The sequence below is a fragment of the Leuciscus leuciscus genome (genome assembly GCF_965113295.1).
Source record: "Leuciscus leuciscus genome assembly, chromosome: 14".
In the NCBI taxonomy this organism is placed as follows: Eukaryota; Metazoa; Chordata; class Actinopteri; order Cypriniformes; family Leuciscidae; genus Leuciscus; species Leuciscus leuciscus.
Genome location: NC_138738.1, coordinates 38703596 through 38729698, shown reverse-complemented (window position 1 = coordinate 38729698; position 26103 = coordinate 38703596). Strand labels below are relative to the sequence as shown.

Genomic DNA, 26103 nt, shown 5'->3' with positions numbered 1-26103 from the left:
TATATATAGGCTATAATATAATATAATATAATATAATATAATATACACACATATATATATATATATGGAATCACTGATATGAACATTTTCCCCAATACCGATAATTCTTTTAAATTGAAAAAAAGGAATGTCTATGATGGGCCACCAATACCTGTATATTGAGGGCAGGGCTGCTGATGTTAAACTCTACTGAAGCCAGCACTCTCTTCTGAGACTTCACGTCCTCTATAACCACAGCCAGGTTAACCAGGCAATCCTCCATAGCCTCATTCAGCATGTAATTGTTGAAGGAGATCTCGTGTTCTACAGTCACAGCTGGTGGAGTACAACAAACAGGGCTTGTTGATTGTGTTGATTGTGTAGGGCTGAGCAAATATGGGCAGAACTCTTTACTGACATAGGACTTCAAAAATCCATTTAAAAAGGTATACATATTGAATCTTAATTCATAGTGAATTAAACGTGGCACAATGGCCTTAAAGGGATAGTTCAGGATTTTAGACATGAATCTCTATAGCTTCCCCATAAGCAGTGTGGTGCATTGACCATGACTTACCCCCGACAGCGTCCTGTGAGCCGAGCTCCGGTCCAGTTTTGGTCAAGATGAAATTAGTCCGGCAAGTTTGCTGGGGTCACGGCAATAAAGTTTTTTTCTTCTCAAATCAATATGTGTTCAAAAGAGTGATATATTTGCAGCACAAAACCGCTGTCTATGGAGAGGTCAGACCTCGTAATGGCTTGGCACTATTTTCTTCCCCGTCATATCACTGCGCGCTGCCGCTACCTACAGCCAGCTGGGAGCCGCGCACGTGTCACTTTGTTTACAGCTCGTAAAGAGAACGATAACATGTCTGACTACAGCAGCGACGATGACAACATTGACTTCGACACACAGCCAAAAGGATATCTTCTTTATCTTCGCCAGTTTGGTGTTCACATTGAAGCCCAGAGCAATGAGCCAAAGTCGCCTCAGAGCAACATCTGCCACAGGAAATCTTTGAAATGTGTGAGGAGAAAGCGCCACATCTTTGTTTGTACAGTCCGGATAGTCACAAGTCCGCACCATTTTCTACAAAGCTTGTACAAACTGATCGCTCTTGGTGAGTAGCTATGTTAGCTCGTTCGTGTAGCTGTTCTGAGCACGTAAACACTGCTGTAAACACTGCCGAACAACTGAAAAAGTGGTGTGCGCCTGCGCAGCTCGCAGCTGGCTGTAGGTAGCGGCAGCGCGCAGTGATATGACAGGGGAGAAAATAGTGCCAAGCCATTACGAGGTCTGACCTCTCCATAGACAACGTTTTAGTGACGCAAATATATCACTCTTTTGAACACATATTGATTTGAGAAGAAAAAAGCTTTATTGCCGTGACCCCAGCAATCTTGCCGGACTAATTTCATCTTGACCAAAACTGGACCGGAGCTCGGCTCACAGGACGCTGTCGGGGGTAAGTCATGGTCAATGCACCACACTGCTTATGGGGAAGCTATAGAGATTCATGTCTAAAATCCTGAACTATCCCTTTAATCATCACAGTATGCTAATGCCTATCTAGTGCAAGGGATTTCATCAATATGCTGACTGAAGACTTTACATGACATCTGCTTTCTACTGTTTATTTACTAGTGTGTTCTAATATGTCACTATTGGCGCTTTTCCACTGCATGGTACGGCTCGGTTCGGCTCGGTACGGTTCGACTCGGCGCGGAACGGTTCGGCTCGCTTCGCTTTTCCACTGCGTGGTACGACTCGACTCGGTACGGCACGGTTCGGTTCGCTTTAGCTTGGTTGCTTTTCCACTGCAGTTAGTACCGCTTCAAAGTGGGTGGGACTGATCGTTATAGTTGCCGTCTCTACTGCCATGACATCATCATATTAAATGCGAATTTTTCATTCCGTGTTTCCCCATCCGCTCAAGTACACCACGTCTGCACCTCGTCCACTGACCACGATTCAGCCATTTCTTTTTTTTTTAAGTTTATACTCTTTTTTTTTTTTTAAGCAAATACTTTTAAAACAGGCGCTACAGTGTTGGCTGTTGTCTACTGGCTATTTAAATCTAGCGGGTTTAGTGTCTCGTGTTGTAAATACAATGATGCTGGTATTGATGATTCTGTCTGACCAATCAGTGTTCTGCAGTGTTTTCACGTCACATTTTAGTATCGGTACGGTACGCTTGGAACCTCAACAGAGGTGGTACCATTTAAAGCGAGCCGAAGCGAGCCGAACCGTACCGTACCATGCAGTGGAAATGCGTCATAAGTGAGCCGTACTGAACCGAGCCGTACCGTACCATGCAGTGGAAAAGCGCCATATGTCATGTTTGGTCTCATCTGACAGCCTATAAACTGAAATGAATGGTGGTAAATTTATTTAGAGATATTAAAGTATCCTAATGTACAATCTAGGTACTATTGGTTAAACATGCATTGAGGAGAAGATGTTAATGTTCTTCTCCCCCTCTGTATCTCCACCCATTTGCCTCATCTTTTGGTTTTCAGCCAGTCGGTTTCGGTTTTGGTATTGCAGTCAAGTTTATAACTTTCGTTATCTAAACGTTCAGGTTAAATCCTATGTTCCCTTATCGACTCGGTCCCTCGACATTACGTATGGGGAAATCCATTTTCCTCGAAATGCTGAAGCCTGATTTGAATAACCCTTTTGCTTGCAAATAGCCAATGGCGCCCGCGCCCTCATCTGATTGGCTGACAGCCTGCAGTATAGATGACATCGGGCGCCAAAAACCTCAGAATCTTTCTTCTTCACCTGGAGCCTGGTTTCACCATGGATTCACGCAATCAGAGTGGACAAAGTGGATTATCCCCTCTCGCGTTCCGGCGGATTTTTGCTCTAAAACGAAGAAATTTCTCTTTGCCGCACGTGTGGTGGTCCTATCGACTTCCCGGACGCATACGAGCAGTGTGTGCTGTGTCGAGCACACGCGGAGGCGGCACTCGAAGGATCAGGTTGTCGAGCCTGTGAGGAACTCCCTATCAAGATCCTTCGTTCAAGGCTGGCCGTTACCCGTCGAGCCGCGGGCCGGGAGACTGCAGAGAGCTCCGTCTATGGACTCTGTCGAGGAGTTGGTGTCGCCCACGCCGACGCCAACGCCGCCCTCACGTATCGGAACCTCTCACCTACGCTGAGGCCAGTTACCGCCCTCCGAAGGAAGCGCGGGTATAGTGAGGACGACGCCATGTCCACGAGCACCTCCGACCCGGAAGCGTGGTCTGAGGCTCCTTCAGAAGCCACCCCACCCTCGCTGGACGCAGAGCTCATGGCTATTCTTACGGGGGCAGTAGCGGACTTGGAGCTAGACTGGGCAGCCCCCAAAGAACAGCCATCTAGGAAGTGGATGGACGGGTCCTTCCTCGACGCGGGCCGTCAGGCGGACGCCCCTCAGAGACCCGCGCCCTTTTTCCCTGAGCTCCACGGGGAGCTCACCCGTTCATGGCACTCCCCTCACTCAGCCTGAGCCCATGCACAGGGTACCCAGCTGCTGACAACAGTGGAAGGGGCGGAGAAATTGGGTTTCACGCGACCGCCTCCCGTCGAGGACGCTGTCACGGCCCACCTGTGTCCTTCTCCTGGATGGAAAACCGCCTCATTGCCTTCCAGGCCATGTGGAGCCACTGCCCACATCGCTGAGAAGGCATATATCTCAGCTGAACATGCAGCATCTGCCCTCCACACGATGGCAATTCTGCAGGTCTTCCAAACTCGACTCTTGGGGTCCCTGGACGAGGAAGGCCGCCAGGCGCGCATCCCAGAGCGCGAGAGAGCGACACGAGCCTGAACCGCCGCTTCGCCAGAGGCAATTCAGGAAGCCCCGTTTCGGCACGAAACCGACCTCTAGCAGCCAAGGGCGGCCGGCGGACAAGAAGGGGCAGCGTTCCTGATGTTCATGCCAGGAGGAAGAGAGCGCGGGCCGTGCACGACAACAGAGTTCCCTCGGCAACCTACAGTGAAGCCCGAGAATGTTGTTGTCAATGTTATGAAACTGCTGTGTTCTGTTTCAATAAACATAAAACATTACATGTCTCAGCAAAAGAGCTCTTTTCCTCCCTTGACTATTACCCGCGACATAAGCGAAGCCTCTCTCGGCAACCCGAGGATGTGATTTCGTGTGTCCCCGTGCAAAGAGCCGAGGACGAGTCACCGGCCACTCATATAGCTGTCAATGCTTCGCCGGCGGGTTAGCGTTAATGCCCCCTCTATCGAGCCACCTGAGCGCGTGGTCGACGCTCCCAGCAGCGTCAGATTTGGTAATCAACACTGTAAAACACGGCTATACGCTTCAGATCGCTCGCAGACCACCCCGTTTCGGCGGCGTGATTATGTCAGAAGTATCAGAACAGAGCGCCCTGCTGCTACGGGCAGAAATCTCCTCTCTCCTGGCCAAACAAGCAGTAGAGATAGTGCCCAGGGAACAGAGAAATTGCAGGTTTTACAGCCACTATTTTCTAGTCCCGAAAAAGGATGGAGGTATGCGCCCCATCTTAGACCTGATATTACTGAACAAAGCGCTCGCGAAACGCGCGTTCAAGATGATTACGGTGAAGCAAATCCTCGCGCATATTCAGCCCGAGGATTACTTCAACGCAGTAGATCTGAAGGATGCATACTTTCACATTCAGATAGCCCCGCATCACAGGCGCTTTCTGCGTTTTGCATTCTAAGGTGTCGCATACCAATTCAAAGTGTTGCCGTTTGGGCTGGCTCTGGCCCCCGCGTATTTACAATGTGCATGAATGCAGCGCTTGCACCCGAAGCTCAGTGGGATGCGAATACTGTCTCGACGACTGGCTAGACATCGCTCAATCGAGAGGCGCTCTCGAGGAACACAGACACAGACTCCTCGCCCATCTGACATGCCTGGGACTGTCTTTGAACATACAGAAGAGCATGCTTCAGGGGGAGCCCTCTGCGATGGCAGACCAGCGTTTGGTACGTGGGCGGGGGACCAGAAGTGCTGGCATATAAACTACTTGGAGATGGAAGCGGTTCGTTTAGCTCTTGAGAGCTTCCTCCTGTTCATGAAGGACCGTCATGTTCTCATCAGAATGGACAACATGGTGGTGGTGGCGTACATCAATCGCCAGGGAGGGTTGCGTTCGCGGTCCCTGCAGTGCTTAGCGAGGCAGCTGCTCTTGTAAAATGGTAAATGGTAAATTGACTGCATTTATATAGCGCTTTCACAGACCTATGGCCACCAAAGCGCTTTACATATAGCCTCACATTCACCCATTCACTCACACATTCATACACCGACGGCGGTGTCAGCCATGCAAGGCGCCTACATGAACCACTAAGCCACTACTCTTGTGGACGGATTGGATACTTTTTTTGATCCGAGCAGTACACGTAGCGGGCAGTTTGAATTGCGGCGCGGACATGCTGTCCAGGGACGGCATTGTACACGGAGAGTGAAGGCTACACCCGCAAACTATAAATATGATCTGGAATCTCTTTGGCAAAGCGGAGATCGACCTCTTTGCTTCAGAGGAGAACACCCACTGCCCGCTGTACTTCTCGCTGACAACAGCTCCCCTGGGAGGGGACGCGCTGTCGAACCGCTGGCCCAAGGGGCGGAAGTACGCTTTTCCCCCGGTCAAATTAATGCCCCTAGTGGTGAAAAAGATCAGGGAAGAGAGATGCGCGTTGATTCTGGTAGCGCCCAAGTGGCCCAACCAGCCATGGTTCCCGGAATTAGTGAACATGTCGCAGCTCCCCCCATGGCGAGTCCCGCCGAGAAGGGACCTTTTATCCCAGGCGAGGGGCACCATATGGCACCCCAGCCCAGAGCTGTGGGACCTACATGTGTGGCAGATCAATGCGGAGTATCACAGCGAGTGCTGCAGACGATAGCAGAAGCTAGAGCTCCTTACACGAGGTGCTTATATGCTCTGAAATGGAAGGTGTTCGCTAACTGGTGTATTGGCAGATGGGAAGACCCCAAGGGTTGTGATATTTCCATTATTCTGACCTTCCTGCAGTAACGTCTGGACGCTGGCAGCTCCCTGTCTACAGCGTAAGTCTACGTAGCCGCTATCACCGCTTTTCGTGACATGCTAGATGGCCATTCGGTGGGGAACCACCCCCTGATAACGAGCTTTCTCCGGGGGGCGAGGCGGCTACAGCGAAGGTGCTCTCAACACCGTTTAGAGCCCAGGTGATTACAATTCAAGCGTTTTGTCCCACTGAACTAGAACGCGCGCTACGTGCTTATGTGAACAGGACTAGCCAGTTTCGAGCTTCAAAGCAGCTTTTCGTCTGCTATGCGGGCGCCAAGAAAGGCAGCGCGCTGTCGAAGCAGAGGCTATCACACTGGATTGTGGAAGCTGTGCAACTAGCTTATGCTTCCCGAGGAACAGATTGTCCGATAGGGGTGCGCGCCCACTCCACTAGGAGTTTGGCGTCATCATGGGCTTGGGCAAAAGGTATGTCTATTCAGGACATTTGTCTTGCAGCGGCTTGGTCATCTCATAACACGTTTGCAAGATTTTATGACCTGGACATTCCCTCGTTCGCACCACATGTTCTGTCAGTGCAGGAGGAGTGAGCTGAGCAGCCATTGGGTGACTAAGTCGCCTGAGGACACGCCCCGGTTGGCGCGTGTTTCTACCATGGTTTCAACCAGGTCGTATAGACAGCGACAAGTTACTGCAGTAATAGCTGCAGTTGATAATATTCACATTAACTGTTATGTGACCCCTTTTAATATGCCCGCGTTCATAAGCCGGCAATGTTCTCAAAGCACCAACATGTTTGCTGCATTTTTCCCCCATATCACACCAGTTCAGTGTTGCTTAACTGGGTTCGGGGAGATACTGATGATGTTGACGCCGAGTTGTCCCTGTGCCAGAATACATTGGGTGTTCCAACCAGGTCCGGTACCTTGCCTAGAGCTAGCGCTATCAGTTTGAGTGCTTAGTGCTTGTGCTCTATAGGGGCTCGATCGAGCTGGGCCAACTTCCACACGGCGGGGGTTTTATATGTTCTCCATACATAATGTCGAGGGACCGACTCGATAAGGGAATGTCTCTGGTTACTCACGTAATCATAGTTCCCTGAGAGGAGGGAACGAGACATTACGTAGACTGTCGTGTGAAAAGCCTTCAGCCTCAATAGCTCTCGTTCAGTCGAAAGATTCTGAGGTTTTTTGCGCCCGATGTCACCTATATTGGAGGCTGTCAGCCAATCAGGTGAGGGCGCGGGCGCCATTGGCTATTTGCAAGCAAAAGAGTTATTCAAATCAGGCTTCAGCATTTCGAGGAAAATGGATTTCCCATACGCAATGTCTCATTCCCTCCTCTCAGGGAACTACGGTTACGTGAGTAACCAGAGACGTTTCCCAATCAGGTCTAAATAAGACCTTTAAAGAATAAGAGGTTAAAGAATAACAACAACTTTAATGGAGTCAGATTTATTATATTGGAGTCAGATAAATATTTGAATTATACATGTCATCCTTCAACTGCCTTTTGTTCCGATTATTGGTTCAAAATAGCAGCGAAAGCTTCCAGCCTTACGATTGTGAAATTCCTAATGAATCATTTCAACACATTTTTGTGGTAGTCAAAATCATGTAGTCCAATACTATCCAGATGGGTGTTATTAGATTCTAAGAAATTTGTTATGCATATGCTAACTGTGTTCAGAAAGGGATCCCAGTTTACTGAAGAGTGTCTACTGTCTTTTTATTTTTTTATTTTTTTAAGGCCATATTTATGAAGGCCACATTATGCCCTTTTACAAAGTTTTGATTTTGTTTTTGGGCTCTACTAGAATAGGTTTTCATGCCTGAATGTTAAAAAAATATATTTTTCACATATTTGACATTGTAGCAGCTGTTTTCTGTAGAACTGCTTTATAGATTAAATTAACTCAATTAATAACTGATGATCTTTACAATGGAACTGAATCAACACTTAACCGACTTCCGCTGAACAATGACACTATTTTCTTTTTAAAGCCACTTTACAGCCGAAATGAACTCTGTTCACATCATTAAATAATTTCAGTTTTTTTACTGTAAAGCTGCTTTGAAAAAATCTGTATCATGTAAAGCGCTATATAAATAAAGGTCACATGACTTGACTTAACTCTTCCCAGTCTGTCAGTAACGCTCTGTTTAGTTCTTGTCTCTATGAAGCCCCTCCTTCTAAAAAAGTACACTGTGCTCTGATTGGTCAGCTGGATCAGTGTTGTGATTAGTCGAGCGCTTCGAGTGTATTTGGGAAAATGTCCCGCTCTTAACATAACCACCAGTTTCAACACACTACTAACTAACTCAACCAGGCCACGCCCCTTTATTCTGCATATTAATTATTTAAATCAGGAATATTGTGATGTGTTTGTTCCCCGGAAAAAACTCAAGACTACAATGGAGGCATTTCAGGGAGTTCAGAAACACTGACACTGATATAGAGAAGAACTCCCGCTGGAGGGACTTTGCGCCTTGCAACATTACACACTAAAGAAAGATGAACATGTAAAAAAGCATCATAGGTCCTCTTTAAAAAAAAAAAAGTATGTAGTTAACAGTATGTAGTGTGAATTCTATGAAAAACGTGTCACACAGTAGTATGTTACATTTTAGTCACATGACACCATGAGTGCTGTCCAGTTAACAACTTAAAAATAAGAAAGGTTGGGTTTTTCAATTTTAAATGTAATTTTGTAAAATATTGCGATTACTTCAATCGTGGTTTTATATTTCTGCCAAATCGCCCACCCCTACAGCAGAGTAACTGTGGAAAACAACTAGTCCTAAGTACATTTTAACTCAGTTTAAGCACTTTAATATCGGTTGCAGATTTCTTACTTTCATACGGGCCGATCTTCAGATCATCACGAGCCTTCCAGAAGGTTCTAATGGGATCGCGGTTGTACTCTTTGTTCTGAGCGTTCAACTGTTGTCTCAACAGTTTCGGAATTGCCATGTTGTTAATGATTTTGACGATGAAAGAAAGGTTTTCTCCGACTACAGGTGCTTTCAGAAGCTGGAGAGAAACTCCAATGCCCTGAAGAACTGCAAGACATGAAAAATCACTGTTATATCACTCAAACAATCAAAGAGCATTATTAATGTGGGAAGAAAAACCAAATGCTAAAACGCTAAAATGCTAAATGCCATAAGCACCTTCAGCTGGAAGAGAGTATTTTTTTTTTAAATGAAGATGGATAACCACAAATATTTAAATGTAAAATAATAATAATGAATATCTATATAAAATTGCATACCTAGACAACGCCCCGCTTGATTAAAACATCAAAATATGAGGAAAATATTTCATACTTTTTAAATATGAGGGAAGAACAAAGCTTGGTTACGGTATTTATCCGACAAAATTATTAATGTGGGAAGAAAAGCCAAATGCTAAAACGTACCGGTTCTTGAAGCAATACTTCCACCACATTGATCTGGAAGAGAATATTACAAAAAATATTTGCTAAATATGGCAAAATGGCATTTAGAAAATTAATGCTAAATGCCATAAGCAACTTCAGCTGGAGGAGAGTATTTTTTTAAATGAAGATGGATAACAACAAATATTTAAATGTAAAATAATAATAATAAATACCTATATAAAATTGCATACCTAGACAACGACCCGCTTGATTAAAACATCAAAATATGAGGAAAATATTTCATACATTTTAAATATGAGGGAAGAACAAAACTTGGTTACGGTATTTATCCGACAAAATTATTAATGTGGGAAGAAATGCCAAATGCTAAAACGTTGCAAAATTACGATTGCAAAAAACGTTGCAAAATTATTAATGTGGGAAGAAATGCCAAATGCTAAAACGTACCGGTTCTTAAAGCAATACCTCCACCACATCGATCTGGAAGAGAATATTACAAAAATATTTAAATATAAAAAACAATAAATATGTATTTTTTTGCATATATTTCTTTTTTATTCTTATTTCTGTTTATCTTGGTGTGAGCATACACAATTGTGTTAAGAGAGTAAGAAATACGTTTGTCTGATCTCATCTTGATATCTGTTAATGTGTAAAATATTTGATTTATCTTTTATTTTTACTTTTTTATCTCTCTTGTTAAAAAGCATAAAAAACACTAAAAATATTATTAAACTAGACTTTGATTGATGTTGAGTTTATTTTAAAATATTTCCTCAAAGTCTTGTTTAACATCAACCATTCTTTGTTATATTTTGCTGATTCTGCTGATACTAGATTAATTACACACTTCATCTTAAAAAATGGAAAGATAAAATGACTTACCATAATTTTATGGTAATAAACAACAAACAGAATTGAAAACAACAAAGAATTTGGATAACAACAAATATTTAAATGTAAAATAATAATAATAAATATCTATATAAAATTGCATACCTAGACAATGACCCACTTGATTAAAACATCAAAATATGAAGAAAATATTTAATACAAATTTTAAATATGAGGGAAGAACAAAACTTGGTTACGGTATTTATCCGACAAAATTATTAATGTGGGAAGAAAAGCCAAATGCCAAATGCTAAAACGTACCGGTTCTTGAAGCAATACTTCCACCACATCGATCTGGAAGAGAATATTACAAAAAATATATGTATTTATTTGCATATATTTCTTTTTTATTCTTATTTCTGTTTATCTTGGTGTGATCATACACAATTGTGTTCAGAGAGTAAGAAATACGTTTGTCTGATCTCATCTTGATATCTGTTAATGTGTAAAATATTTGATTTATTGTCTTTTTTACTTTTCTCAGCATTAAAAAAACACAAAAAATATTATTAAACTAGACTTTGGTTGATGTTGAGTTTATTTTAAAATATTTCCTCAAAGTCTTGTTTAACATCAACCATTCTTTGTTATATTTTGCTGATGCTGCTGATACTAGATGAATTACACACTTCATCTTAAAAAAATGGAAAGATAGATAAAGAATTTCTGAACATAAATGGCATTTTATCTAAATGTGAAAGAAATCAGTTGTTGTTGTTTTTTGTATAAAAATCTATTGAACAGTAAGTATTTTTCTTATTCTTTCTCAGTGTTTCTCTTACCCATCTCAGTTTTGTATTCTGACGTGATGTCCTGCATGAGCATGGCTGGACCGGGACGTTTGGTGCAGATCAGGGCTCCGACTATGTCTTTGTCAACGCTGGTTGCTAATATCTTCCCATCTCTGATGATTATTCTACGCACATCTGCATTGACTTCTGCGTAAACGAACGGCACATCGTATGGCGCGTTCACCTTCTGCTCATAAACGGCTTTCACAGCAGCAGGACCACAGCGGTACATTCCTGTGACAGATTCAGTTTATGTTTTAGCATCAACAGCATCATATCAATTGGTAGCAATTGGTCTTATCCGCATGCAGGGATAAAAAGCATTTTTCTAAATGCATTAGCATTGACTGACCGGCGCTTGTCTCTTGCGGCGTGGGGTCAAGAACCTGCCAGCCGTCATAATCTCCATCTAGATCAGGCCTCTTCATCCAACTCTCCACCCACACATGGAAGTTCCTGAAAAAGCCCAAACACTTTTAACTCACATTTTGTCAGATTAAAAACACTGAACAATTAATTTCAACCACAAAAAATTCAGGTTTATTTGTAAAGGTACTGTATCCTGATAAGGAGCAGAGCCTAAAGAAACACAATAAAAGACTTCACACATAAAAAAATAAGTACATAGTTTAGATTTTTTTGGAGGAAGAAATTAATACTTTTAATCAGCAAGGATGCATCAAAAGTGACAGTAAAGACATGTTACAACAGATTTCTATTCCAGCCGATAAAAACAAATTATCACGGTTTTCATTAAATTAGAGTGATTTCTGAAGGATCATGTGACACTGAAGACTGGAGTAATGATGCTGGAAACTCAGCTTTGATCACAGGAATAAATTACAGTAGAAAACAGCAATTTTAAATTGTAATAATATTTCACTGTTTTTACTGTATTTTTGATCAAATAAATGCAGCATTGGTGAGCAGAAGAGACTTCTTTCAAAAACATTTTAAAATCTTTCCGACCCCAGACTTTTGAAAAGTAGTGAATGTTTTAGCAACATAACTATAATAAGAAGACTTTTTAGCTTTCAAGGCGTAACTCACCAGACGCTATCCTGACCGATGGGCAGCTTTTCCCCCTTCTCCGAGTAATATTCCTCAATCACCATGTTCTCGTTTGTGTCGTGAGCGGAGTTAAAGTTGGTGACCACTCGAGTTGGAATGCCGAGGGCTCTCATTACTGTGACACAAACAAATGCATTTTATATATCGATCATCAACAGCACTAATTCAATTACCAGTGACCCATTAAAGGAATACTTCACCCAAAAACATAACAATTACACCCCCAAACACAGATTATTTTACTCAGCACAATCTGAGAAACACAAAGCCATTGGCTCTTTTGGAGCTTGGCTGTATAAATCACCGTAAATTACAGTAAAAACAGTGATATATTATTGCAATTTAAAATAGCTGTTTTCTATTTGAATATATTGTAAAATGTAATTTATTCCTGTGATCAAAGCTGAATTTTCAGCATCATTACTCCAGTCTTCAGTGTCACATGATCCTTCAGATATCATTCTTATATGCTGATTTGCTGTTCAAGAAACATTTCTGATTATTATCAATGTTGAAAACAGTTGTGCCGCTTCATATAGAATAGAATAGAATATGAAATGAATAGAATAGCATTTATTTGAAACATTATAAATATACTGCCACTTTTGATCAATTTAATGCATCCTTGTTAAATAAAAATATTCTATTTTTCTTTTTTTAAATAATAATCTGACCCCAAACGTTCTAACGGTAGTGTAAGAACTCATACTGGTCGCACCTGTACACATGACAGCAGCGAACACCCAGCACTGTCCGTATTTCACAGGGCTGAATTGTGTTTCTGACCACTTCCAGAGAATATCTGCGCTGCCGGACCACGTGGAGGGGTTTACACCATCATTGTACCTTCCTGACCAGTTCCCCATTAACACCCCTTTATCATCCTGACAGTTCACCTGATGAGAACGACAGAGAGACTGAGTGGAGCACATGGAGAGAGTGAGTGGAGAGCAGAGAATAAGAGGAGATCCTCCTCACCATAGCTGAGATCACACGACTGATGTACACAGGACTGCTGCGGTTCAGAAGATCTTTCTTCGCGTCCGCTTGAGATTGAGGACTCAACTGCAGCAACTTCATACAGATGTCCAATATTCCTTTTTCATACTGAAAATACATGTGTGTCAGGTGTTAATGAGAAGCAGTTTTTCAGTGCCGTGCCTTCAGATTCAACAGTCAAACGTCTCACCTGATCGAAAGACCAGGGTCTGGAGTCGACGTTCCCGGGGCTGCCTTTAAACAGCAGACCGAAGTCATTCCTGATGTATTCATTCCTCAGATCCTCTGACTGCAGGAACACGGAATCAGCTGCAGAATAACAGAAGAGGGTGAGCTTGTGATAATAAATGAAAGCAATAAGCCGTGCATTACAGTGATTTTATCACAGCTAAGGGTTTTGTACGTATGTAGGTGAAGTTCTATAAAATGAAAGACATCACTATTTAACATATTATTACACTACTGTTCAATAAATGAATACTTTTATTCAGCGAGGACACATTAAATTGATCAGAAGTGACATTAAACATTAATAATGTTGCAAAAGATTTCTATTTCAAATAAAAGCTGTTCTTTTGAACTTTCTATTCATCAAAAAATTCTGAAAATGCAAGTTTCCACAAAACTCTGAAGCAGCACGACTGTTTTCAACATTGATAATAATCAGAAATGTTTCTGTCACGGTTCATGGGTTCACTGACTCGTCCTCTCTCTGCGTGTGTGTTAGTGTGTTTGTGGGCGTGGCTCATTACCGCTACTGATGAGCTGATCAGCGGAGCTGAATCTCATGTCGGTGTCCTATTGTCTGTGGTTTCGTCCTGTCTTTTGTCAGATCGTTGAAGCTCTCCTGGGAAGCTTTCCGTGCCTTCAGTGCTTTTTCCTGAGACTTCGTTCCTGGTTCGTGTGTTCTCGTCTCCTGTGCTTCCTGGAGGATCTGCTGTTTCTGCCAGGACTTCTATCTGCCCTGCGTTACCGAGTCCATCTCCATCTCTGCCCACAACGACTCTGACCAGCTTCTCTATCTGTTTCTGCTTTGTCAATAAACATTATTGTTCACTCGCAATTGGATCTTTTTGCCTTTTAATTACAGTCACTGACAGAACGATCTGACCAAGGATGGATTCAACGAGTTCTCCCGATCTACAGGAATTTCTCGATAACAACAGTGTTCGAATGGACCTGCAGGACGAACAGATAGTCGCTACTGGTCGGGCTATACAGGCTCCGTGTCATTCCGACAACAGAGAGGTATTCCGGCGAGCCGAACCGCTGCAGAACCTTTTTGACCAAGTGTTCCATTTTCTTTTCTCTCCAGCCTGTGACCTTCGCTTCTGAGCAGTCTAAAGTGGCATTGGTGATGACTCTGCTTTCTGGACGCTCTGCTCTCTGTGGGGAACGGCGGTGTGAGCGAACCAACATCCCCGCTGTTCCTCGTTCCATGCACTCAGGGAGGAGATGAGATAAGTGTTTGACCGCACGGTAGTGGGTTGCGAGGCGGCCCGCAAACTCGCCGACCTTCGCCAGGACAACAGAACCGTCTCCAACTATTCCATAGAATTCCAGAGCCCAAGATAGGATGGGGTCAGAACTCTGTCTCGGCATGGAGTGATCATTGTTATGCCTCGTGTCTTGTGTCTGCTTGTTCCTCTGTCTCTCGTTCTGTGTAGCAGGAGGAACCAGTGAACCTGTCAAACGTGCCACAGGAGTATCTCGACCTGAAGGAAGTGTTCAGTAAGTCCCGGGCTGCTTCTCTCCCTCCGCACTGTCCCTATGGCTGTGCCATAGATTTACTGCCAGGTACGTCTCCGCCTAAGGGCAAATTATATTCGCTTTCTGTCCCAGAAAGAGAGGTCATGGAGAAATATATTTCTGATTCTCTGGCAGCCGGGATCATTCATTCTTCTTCGTTTCCCACGGGCGCGGAGTTCTTTTTCGTAGGGAAGAAGGATGGCTCTTTGCAACCATGCATTGATTACCAAGGGCTGAACAACATCACGGTAAAGAATACTTATCCCTTGCCACTGATGTCTTCAGCCTTCGAGCGGTTGCAGGGAGCGTCTCTTTTCACGAAACTGGACTTACTGATTCCAGATTCCCGTAAGGCCCTGCAGAGGTTCCTGAGATGCGCCAATTTTTACCGACGTTTTATTCGTAATTTCAGCCAACTAGCCGCTCCTCTGACTGCCTTGATCTCCACCGGAACGGCGTTCAGGAGATTCAAGAGCTGCTTCATTTCAGCTCCCATTCTTGTAGCCCCTGATCCCTCATGTCAGTTTGTGGTGGAGGTCGACGCGTCAGAGGTGGGGGTAGGCGCAGTACTTTCACAGCGATCTTTTGCGGACGACAAGATAAACCCTTGCACGTTTTTTTTTCTCATCGCTTATCGACTGCCGAACGTAATTACGATATTGGTAACAGAGAGCAGTCAAATTAGCAGTCAAGTTAGCATTGGAGGAAAGGTGCCACTGGTTAGAGGGAGAAAGGGAACCCTTTATCGTCTGGACCGATCATAAGAACCTTGAATACATCAGGTCTGCTAAACGACCGGTACTGTTACAGTTCATGGGTTCACTTACTCATGGGTTCATGTCGGCGTCCTATTTATTGTCTGTGGTTTCGTCCTGTCTTTTGTCAGATCGTTGAGGCTCTCCTGGGAAGCTTTCCGTGCCTTCAGTGCTTTTTCCTGAGACTTTGTTCCTGGTTTGTGTGTTCTCGTCTCCTGTGCTTCCTGGAGGATCTGCTGTTTCTGCCGGGACTTCTATCAGCCCATTGCGTCCCTGCATTACCGAGTTCATCTCCATCTCTGCCCACGACGCCTCTGACCAGCTTCTCTATCTGTTTCTGCTTTGTCAATAAACATTATTGTTCCCTCGCAATTGGATCTTTTTGCCTTTTTCATTACAGTCACTGACAGTTTCTTGAGCAGATAATCATCATATTTTAATGATTTCTGAAGGACCATGTGACACTGAAGACTGGAGTAATGAAGCTGAAAATTCAGCTTTGATCACAGGAATAAATTACATTTACATAAAAAACAGCTATTTTAGATTGTAATAATATTTGACTGTTTTTACGGTACTTTTGATCAAATAAATGCATAAGAGTTAACATAAGAGACAAAAACATAAAATCTTACAGACACCAAACTTATAGACTGTAGTGTATATCAAGTAATATTCTTAAAAATAATATTTCCACCATGTAATTTAGTTTATTAGCTGACAGTGTGTATATTAACTTTGACCAAGGCTCAACCAATCAGATTTTAAAGCAGAAATTATTCATTTATATTCAAATATACAATAAGTCCAATGTAAATCTTAGCATAAGATTATGCCGAGTTCTACAAACATGAATGATTTCTCAAATTATGTGTGTTGTTGAGGAGATACATTTCTAAGCCTTCAGACTTATGATAGCCTATCTAGAGACCAGAATATCATAGTGACTTGAATGTGTATGTTTTTTCGTTATGTTGAACACAAAAGATAATTTGAAAAAAGTTAGTAACCAAACAGTTGCTGGACCCCATTGACTTCCATAGTACATATAAAAAAATAAAAAAATTCTATAGAAATCAATGGGGACCAGCAACTGTTTAGCAAAATATCTTCTTTTGTGTTTAACAGAACACAGAAATTCATACAGGTACATACTATTGTTCATTTACAGTTCTTCCTCCTGCTCACCTTGGCACCAGGGGTTGCAGAGGAGCGTGAACTGTCCGAGCACATGGGATTTGATGCTCCCGCGGGTCTCGACTCTCATGTGAAGTGTATAGACTCCTACTGGGGAAGATGCAGGGCTATACAGTGATACGGTCTGCGTACGGCCTGGTACGCTCCCCTCCAGAATGGCACTCCACTGAGACGGAGAAGGTTGTCCAGACCCAGAGACCGGCATCTCCACAGACAGCGGCCCTGCGGTGAATACGGTGGAGTGGGGTTCAGACTTGAACACAAAAATAATATTCAGTTTCCCCATAAAGGAATTAATTTTTATCAATAACCTTTCAAGACTGATTTACTATGTGTTCTGAGCTGTTAAGCAATAGTGTATACGTCTATAGAAGCCATACAACAATCTGTCCTACACTCAAAATACTATTTTATAGTATGTGCACTTATGTATACTTGCCTGAGAAAGTACAGGGTTATATACAGTGGGGAGAACAAGTATTTGATACACTGCCGATTTTGCAGGTTTTCCCACTTACAATGCATGTAGAAGTCTGTAATTTTGATCATAGGTACTCTTCAACTGTGAGTGATGGAATCTAAAACAAAAATCCAGAGAATCACACTGTATGATTTTTTAGTAATTAATTTGCATTTTATTGCATGACATAAGTATTTGATACGTCAGAAAAGCAGAACTTAATATTTGGTACAGAAACCTTTGTTTGCAATTACAGAGATCATACTTTTCCTGTAGTTCTAAACCAGGTTTGCACACACTGCAGCAGGGATTTTGGCCCACTCCTCCATACAGACCTTCTCCAGATCCTTCAGGTTTTGGGGCTGTCGCTGGGCAATACGGACTTTCAGCTCCTCCAAAGATTTTCTTTTGGGTTCAGGTCTGGAGACTGGCTAGGCCACTCCAGGACCTTGAGATGCTTTTACGGAGCCACTCCTTAGTTGCTCTGGCTGTGTGTTTCAGGTCATTGTCATGCTGGAAGACCCAGCCACGACCCATCTTCAATGCTCTTACTGAGGGAAGGAGGTTATTGGCCAAGATCTCGTGATACATGGCCCCATCCATCCTCCCCTCAATACGGTGCAGTTGTCCTGTCCCCTTTGCAGAAAAGCATCCCCAAAGAATGATGTTTCCACCTCCATGCTTCACGGTTGGGATGGTGTTCTTGGGGTTTTACTCATCCTTCTTCTTCCTCCAAACACGGCGAGTGGAGTTTAGACCAAAAAGCTCTATTTTTGTCTCATCAGACCACATGACCTTCTCCCATTCCTCCTCTGGATCATCCAGATGGTCATTGGCAAACTTCAGATGGGCCTGGACATGTGCTGGCTTGAGCAGGTGGACCTTGCGTGCGCTGCAGGATTTTAATCCATGACGGCGTAGTGTGTTACTAATGGTTTTCTTTGAGACTGTGGTCCCAGCTCTCTTCAGGTCATTGACCAGGACCTGCTGTGTAGTTCTGGGCTGATCCCTCACCTTCCTCATGATCATTGAGGCCCCACGAGGTGAAATCTTGCATGGTGCCCCAGACCGAGGGAGATTGACCGTCATCTTGAACTTCTTCCATTTTCTAATAATTGAACATATATACAGGAGTTAATGATGGTGACTGATGAGTGCACAGCTGAACGTGATTAGTGTCCGTGACAACAAATAAGTGACGTAGGCAGGTGATGACAAAACATAACGAGTGTGAATGTGAACGTGACAGAACATCCCCTCCCAGGTATACGCGTCCTTGCGCCATGAAAATAAGATGAAGAGGATGAGGGGATGGCGAAGGGGTGGTACAGACAGGCAGATGAAGAGGATGAGGGGATGGCGAAGGGGTGGCACAGACAGGCAGATGAAGAGGATGAGGGGATGGTGAAGGGGTGGCACAGACAGGCTGATGAAGAGGATGAGGGGGTGGCGAAGGGGTGGTTAAGGGGGCTGGCAAAGGTATGGCAAAGACAGGCAGATGATGGTTCTGGGGTTGGACAGACGACCAGGAGGAGGACGAACAACAAAGTCCGGGTGGTGATGAAGGTGGAGTGAGCCAGGGGATGATGGCTGTTCATCCAGGCCACAGCCAGATTGGTGCCCCACGGCAGTGTTGACGGAGGGAGGAGCCATGGAGGAACACTGATGAGGGCCGCCATGGGGCTGACCAGAGACGACGACAGCAAGGATGCAGCCCACCGCGCAGCCGATGAGCCGAGGTAGTGGAGAAATGGTGAATGGAGCCGCAGCGACAACCTCCCGAGAGTGAGGTGGGGATCCGAAGGTCTGAGGGTGAGTTGGAGCCTGAGGCAGGGCGGAGTAAGCCGTAGCAGAAGGGGTGGAGGACCAGAGAGCAGCGGACGGTCCGCAAGTCAGCAGCAGAGGTGAAGTGATGTCTGACATCGGTGGAGCCGACGTGCCGAGGGAGTCCGGCGAGACCGAATGGCCAGTGGTCCACGCCGAGGTCGAGGGTGGAAGGAGCGCAGGTGTGGGAGCCAGGGCGACAGGTCGAGGCAGAGCATAGCGCACCGAGGCTGCAGGCAAAGCCTCGGGCTCCTCATGCCCAGGAGGAGATGCTCCCGTCAGGTCCGAGGTGGTACCACGCTACTTAAAGGCAGAGGTGGTGCCGAGGGACTGAAGGGTGACAGATGACTGGGTGGCACAGATGGCTGGGGGAGACTGGGGGAGACACTGAAGTCTCAAAAAAGTGTTGGGGATAGTTTGGAAAGGTGGTGGGAGAGGGAGGCTGGGCGAGGCTAACGAGACAGGCAAATGACTGACAGGTTAGGATTGACAGGTTCGGGCAACAAAACAGGGGCTAGACAAATCTCCTCTCCAAACTCAAAAGCAAAAAGTGTTCTTGCCAGAAACGCACTCTCAGTAGCGGGGGGTGGGCAGGGCTCACTTCCGAACCCTCAATGTCCACCAGCACTCCCTCGGTGATGGATGGCTCGGCCGGCTCACACACCTGGTCAGGCATACACTGCTCAGGCTCCGTGGCGATGTGGTCCTCGGTCGCTTTTGTGGGCGTGGGCTCATTCATCGCAGCGGTCTCCATCGCGTTACCTGCGGTGGGCTCAGGTCAACGATCCTCGCAGTCTGGGTGGTTCTGGCTGGGCACTGGATGGGGAGTGAGGCTGTCGGCATCCTTGGCGGTGAACGCAGATCCGCAGGACGCCAGCACCCACTCCACATATGTTGCAAAGCTCCCTCGAGGAACCTCCCCAGATAACTTAGATTTAGAAATCTGATGGTCTGATGGGCAAGATCCATACATTTTTCTAAATGTTCCTTGAGAGAGCATTTTCCCTGCTCAAGGCATATGAGTTTAACTGCCGGAAAGTCCATGGTGCAAGCAGGGGTGAAAACGGAACAAAGACCCTGAACACGAAAAACTGAAAAGAGGAAATCTTACAAAAACGTTCACTTGTTAGGTCTGGTATTCTGTCACGGGTGGTTGCTGGCAGACAGATGAGGAAGACGTATATGATTCAATTCAAAAGGTTTAAGGCCATTGCAGGGTTTAAGTCCGAAATTCGCATCCGAAATTTTCGCACGTTAAAAAAAATATTCAACCTCACGTTATGTCAATCACGCTTGCACACTGTCTACGAAACTTTCGTCCGTAATAAAAAAATTCGGATAGGGTTCGATTTTCTGCGTTTTTCGCATCCACAGCCAGTATTTTGAGAGGTTTTTTAACAATTCAGAGCCACCGTACAAGCGAACGACAAAATCCACAATGGATTGAGCAGCCAATTCGATTACTAATCATGTATTATTTGGGTATAAAATATAACCTGTATACAGCTGTTCTGTCTGCCCAGCGCTTCCGCCGGCCGTCTGCGTGTGTGTGTGTGTGTGTGTGTGTGTGTGTGCTCTGTCTGCTATTATAGGTAGCCGTCATATCTGGCGGAGACGGTGCTACTTGTATCCATAACAATTGAGTGATGCTAAATATTGTAAAGATCTGCTGTATGCCACTGGTCCATGATTATGTACATGCATTTGACTGCATCTATAGTATTTATGTCCCTGTAAATCATGTCTTTTAAGTGGACTTAAATAAATATATAAAATGTGTGTGTGTGTGTGTGTGTGTGTGTGTGCCCATACGACATACTGCCAGTCTCTGTTCAGGATCGATTGGTTCACGGAAATTGGTGGTGGTCTTTTTAATATGTGGCTCCAGTATCGCTAGCAAAGCATCAAACTGTTCCACTGACATTCTGAGGTAAATTTTGAATCGCTCTGGATAATTTCGCAACTCCTTGATAAGGTGAAACTCTCCTTCCTCTCGGCGCAATCTCAGTATTGGGTGGACCCAATATTTCCTCTTTCTTTTTCTCTTTTTAAGAAGAAAGAGGGCAACAAAATCATCCTCACTGCTTGACGAATCCATTTTGTATTTTTTGCGTTTTTTTCCGCAAAGGTTTAATAAATACGCATCGGACTCGGTGTGCAAGGTTTCTGTGCGTGACGAATTTTAAGGCTGACGAACACGAAAAAACGCATACGAAAATTTCGGAGTCAGTGTGCAATGGCCTTTATTCTCAACAGATCCAACAGAACGGCAAACGGATAGCAACACACATAACATAGACAATACCGGACACTGAACAACTTCTTGTTCTTCTTGTTACTGGCCGCTCACTCCTCAGGAGTATTACCACCCCCTACTGTACAGCCTACATGGGTGATGCATCTGTATATTCCTTTTATTAGGGCCCGAGCACCGATGGTGAGAGGTCCCTATTGTTTCTGCTCCGTTTATTATTAGGGCCCAAGCACCGATGGTGAGAGGACCCTATTGTTTTTGCTCCGTTTATTCTTCTTCTTCATCTCCAGAGTGAATCGCTTTTTAGAGGGCCTAAACATGCCCGAAAACTCATGAAACTTTGCACACGCTTCAGAAGTGGTGAAAATGTACGTGTGATATGGGTTTCAGAATTGTGTGGGGCAAAATGGCTCAATTATTGCCCCTACATTTTGCCCCGGCTCTACGTTTCACGTACAGGTATGAAATTTGGTACATACATGTAATGACCCAATACCTACAAAAAAGTATCTTGGAGCATAGCCCTAAACACAACAGGAAGTCAGCTATTTTGAACTTCCTCTCAGATTTTGTGCAGTTTTCGCCATTTCCTGATGTTGTACTTTAACGAACTCCTCCTACAGTTTTTTTTATCTGATCCTCTTCAAATTTGGTGAGTGTAATCTTAAGGCCTTTGCGACGTTAAATTGCGAATATCTTGATCAACTTCCACCCTGGGCTCCTCAACCTTTAAGGTGGGCAGAAGCATCACAATCCCCATACATTATATCCTATGCCCTAATCCTGTATTCTGGACACTGAACTGAAACAGAACTGAACATATATACAGGTGTTAATGATGGTGACTGATGAGTGTACAGCTGAACGTGATTAGTGTCCGTGAAAACAAATGAGTGACGTAGGCAGGTGATGACAAAACATATAATGTGACATTAGTAGCCTATTACCCATATTGCAGTTTTACCCATATTGCATAGTATGTACATGGGGAACAGGACTGTAAAATAAAGTTCTACCAATACTTTTTTTATTTGCAAAACATTACATCAGTTGCAATGCTTTATTATGGGATGAATAAATTACCTCATATATATATATATGCAGTGGGTACGGAAAGTATTCAGACCCCCTTACATTTTTCACTCTTTGTTATATTGCAGCCATTTGCTAAAATCATTTAAGTTTATCCATTTTTTTTCATCATTATTGTACACACAGCACCCCACATTGACAGAAAAACACAGCATTGTTGACATTTTTGCACATTTATTAAAAAAGAAAAACTGAAATATCACATGATCCTAAGTATTCAGACCCTTTGCTGTGACACTCATATATTTAACTCAGGTGCTGTCCATTTCTTCTGATCATCCTTGAGATGGTTCTACACCTTCATTTGAGTCCAGCTGTGTTTGATTATACTGATTGGACTTGATTAGGAAAGCCACACACCTGTCTATATAAGACCTTACAGCTCACAGTGCATGTCAGAGCAAATAAGAATCATGAGGTCAAAGGAACTGCCTGAAGAGCTCAGAGACAGAATTGTGGCAAGGCACAGATCTGGTCTAGTTTACAAAAAAATTCTGCTGCACTTAAGGTTCCTAAGAGCACAGTGGCCTCCATATTCCTTAAATGGATGACATTTGGGACGACCAGAACCCTTCCTAGAGCTGGCCGTCCGGCCAAACTGAGCTATCGGGGGAGAAGAGCCTTGGTGAGAGAGGTAAAGAAGAACCCAAAGATCACTGTGGCTGAGCTCCAGAGATGCAGTCGGGAGATGGGAGAAAGTTGTACTAAGTCAACCATCACTGCAGCCATCCACCAGTCAGGGCTTTATGGCAGAGTGGCCCGACGGAAGCCTCTCCTCAGTGCAAGACACATGAAAGCCCGCATGGAGTTTGCTAAAAAACACCTGAAGGACTCCAAGATGGTGATAAATAAGATTCTTTGGTCTGATGAGACCAAGATAGAACATTTTGGCCTTAATTCTAAGCGGTATGTGTGGAGAAAACCAGGCACTGCTCATCCCCTGTCCAATACAGTCTCAACAGTGAAGCATGGTGGTGGCAGCATCATGCTGTGGGGGTGTTTTTCAGCTGCAGGGACAGGACGACTGGTTGCAATCGAGGGAAAGATGAATGCGGCCAAGTACAGGGATATCCTGGACGAAAACCTTCTCCAGAGTGTTCTGGACCTCAGACTGGGCCGAAGGTTCACCTTCCAACAAGACAATGACCCTAAGCACACAGCTAAAATAACGAAGGAGTGGCTTCACAACAACTCCGTGACTGTTCTTGAATGGCCCAGCCAGAGCCCTGACTTAAACCCAATTGAGCATCTCTGGAGAGACCTGAAAATGGCTGTCCACCAACGTTTACCATCCAACCTGACAGAACTGGAGAGGATCTGCAAGGAGGAATGGCAGAGGATACCCAAATCCAGGTGTGAAAAACTTGTTGCATCTTTCCCAAAAAGACTCATGGCTGTATTAGATCAAAAGGGTGCTTCTACTAAATACTGAGCAAAGGGTCTGAATACTTATACCATGTGATATTTCAGTTTTTCTTTTTTAATAAATGTGCAAAAATGTCAACAATTCTGTGTTTTTCTGTCAATATGGGGTGCTGTGTGTACAATAATAATAAAAAATAAAAAAGAACTTAAATGATTTTAGCAAACAAAGAGTGAAAAATTTAAGGGGGTCTGAATACTTTCCGTACCCACTGTATATATATATAGTACATCTTACGAACACTTTTTTTGCTTTCTGTTCATGAGCACAATTAAGCAGGATTCACTCAAAAAAACATTTAGGCCTAAATTGAAGATTTATGCATTTGGTTTGCATATAAAATTTCCATCTATATGAATTACACACTCTTAAAATGAACAAACTAATAAACCTAATGTGATGCATATTTATCAGTCATACTGAAACAGGTAAGATTTATTTAATGGTAGGCTACTAATAAACTGAATGCGTTCATCCAGGTTTATATGTATATATATATGTTCATTGAATTCCTTTCACAATGCACAGATTCATGCTGATTCTAAGCGATTTGGATAACTGAATTTGGAAAATATGATTATTTACTGATAAATAATAGAGAGAGAGTGAGATGAGGCTGCACGTTTTTTTTAGCACTCGCACAAACACAAAAACGAACCTAGAACAATCCGGAAGAACAGTTTATCCTTCAGTGGATCAAATGGCCGTCCATCATAGTTGATGAGGATGGTGAAGGGCTGTCCTCTGCGCAGCACCAGAGTGCTGGAGCTCAGACCATCAGTCTTGTGCTGGATCTTGTTCTGGACCTGCTGCAGGTGGACAATTTGAAGCTTCAACTCTACAAAAATTAGCAAATGTCAAATTATTTGTGAGGCAGCTGAAAAATTTTCATATAAAAATAGAAATAATTAAAAATAACTAATTACTTAAGACAAAATGTTTATGTAGATCATAGAAATTTCAAATTTAGAAATTTCAATAGATAATAGCAATTAATTGTTTATAAACAACTATTATTAAAAAATATATATATCTAAAAATGATAGCAGCATATCATAATCTGATCAAATTAAATGACATGCATAGAAAATATTAAAGCAGTAAATTCTTTAAAAACACAACCATGAATAGTAAAATAACTGAAGCTTACCGTCCATGAGATACTGCTGTGTTGTCGTTTGCTGTTAGATTCAGGTTCTACGGTTATTGTGCTTTATATATGACATTCTTCAGCCCCTCCCTGAGACGTCAGACCACATTCAAGTGAAGTCAACATGAAAAATTTTGCAATCGGAACCAACACCTAAAACAGTAACGCAATCACTCATACCAGAGTGCTGTGCGTTTCAGCGGGTGGATGCAGTATGTGCGGTCACACAATGAGTAATGCACATGCATATCATCAGACATCTGCTTTTATTGAGACAAAGGTGAGATCACAGTCTAAAAAATGCTGAGTTAAATACATTTTGATCAAAATACAGGTCCTGTTCAACCTGTATATGCTCCCAATGAGCCAAATAATGAGAAACAACCAAATTGCTTACCACAGCTATGCAGACGACACACAGCTGTACTTAGCCCTATCGCCTAACGATTACAGCCCCATTGACTCCCTGTGCCAATGCATTGATGAGGTCAACAGTTGGATGTGTCAAAACTTTCTTCAATTAAACAAAGACAAAACTGAAGTTATTGCGTTTGGAAACAAAGATGAGGTTCTCAAGGTGAACGCATACCTTCTCTCTAGGGGTCAAACACCTAAAAATCAAGTCAGGAATCTTGGTGTGACACTAGAGTCAGACCTTAGTTTCAGTAGTCATGTCAAAGCAATAACTAAATCAGCATACTATCATCTGAAAAATATTGCAAGAATTAGATGCTTTGTTTCCAGACAAGACTTAGAGAAACTTGTGCATGCTTTCATCACCAGCAGGGTGGATTATTGTAATGGACTCCTCACTGGCCTTCCCAAAAAGACCATAAGATAGTTGCAGCTCATACAGAACGCTGCCGCTAGGATTCTGAGCAGAACCAGAAAATATGAACATATCACACCAGTCCTCAGGTCTTTACACTGGCTCCCAGTTAAACTTAGGATTGATTTCAAAGTATTATTACTGGTATATAAATCATTCAATGGCCTAGGACCTCAATACATTGCAGATATGCTCACTGAATATAAACCCAACAGATCACTCAGATCATTAGGATCATATCA

General features: G+C 43.5%; 1 protein-coding gene across 4 annotated transcripts in view; it reads right to left on the bottom strand.

The window, feature by feature from the left end:
* The window catches only part of LOC309473892 (protein-glutamine gamma-glutamyltransferase 5-like), a 33727-nt gene extending 8569 nt beyond the window's left edge, over nt 1–25158 (bottom strand). The window contains exons 1-14 of one of the 4 annotated variants that reach the window (XM_082136138.1): nt 25033–25158; nt 24541–24720; nt 16821–17051; nt 13319–13437; nt 13108–13236; nt 12848–13025; nt 12109–12244; nt 11411–11514; nt 11050–11292; nt 10529–10561; nt 9821–9853; nt 9392–9424; nt 8826–9032; nt 152–315 (exon numbers count right to left, since the gene is read on the bottom strand). In XM_082136138.1, the coding sequence (XP_081992264.1) occupies nt 152–315; nt 8826–9032; nt 9392–9424; nt 9821–9853; nt 10529–10561; nt 11050–11292; nt 11411–11514; nt 12109–12244; nt 12848–13025; nt 13108–13236; nt 13319–13437; nt 16821–17051; nt 24541–24720; nt 25033–25039 (1797 nt within the window). In that variant the 5' untranslated portion in view covers nt 25040–25158. Of the gene's footprint in view, nt 1–151; nt 316–8825; nt 9033–9391; nt 9425–9820; nt 9854–10528; nt 10562–11049; nt 11293–11410; nt 11515–12108; nt 12245–12847; nt 13026–13107; nt 13237–13318; nt 13438–13880; nt 14109–16820; nt 17052–24540; nt 24721–25032 lie in introns of those variants that run through there. The other 3 variants (XM_082136139.1, XM_082136140.1, XM_082136141.1) reach the window with 3 other exon arrangements.
* Between the last annotated feature and the right edge of the window lie 945 nt (nt 25159–26103).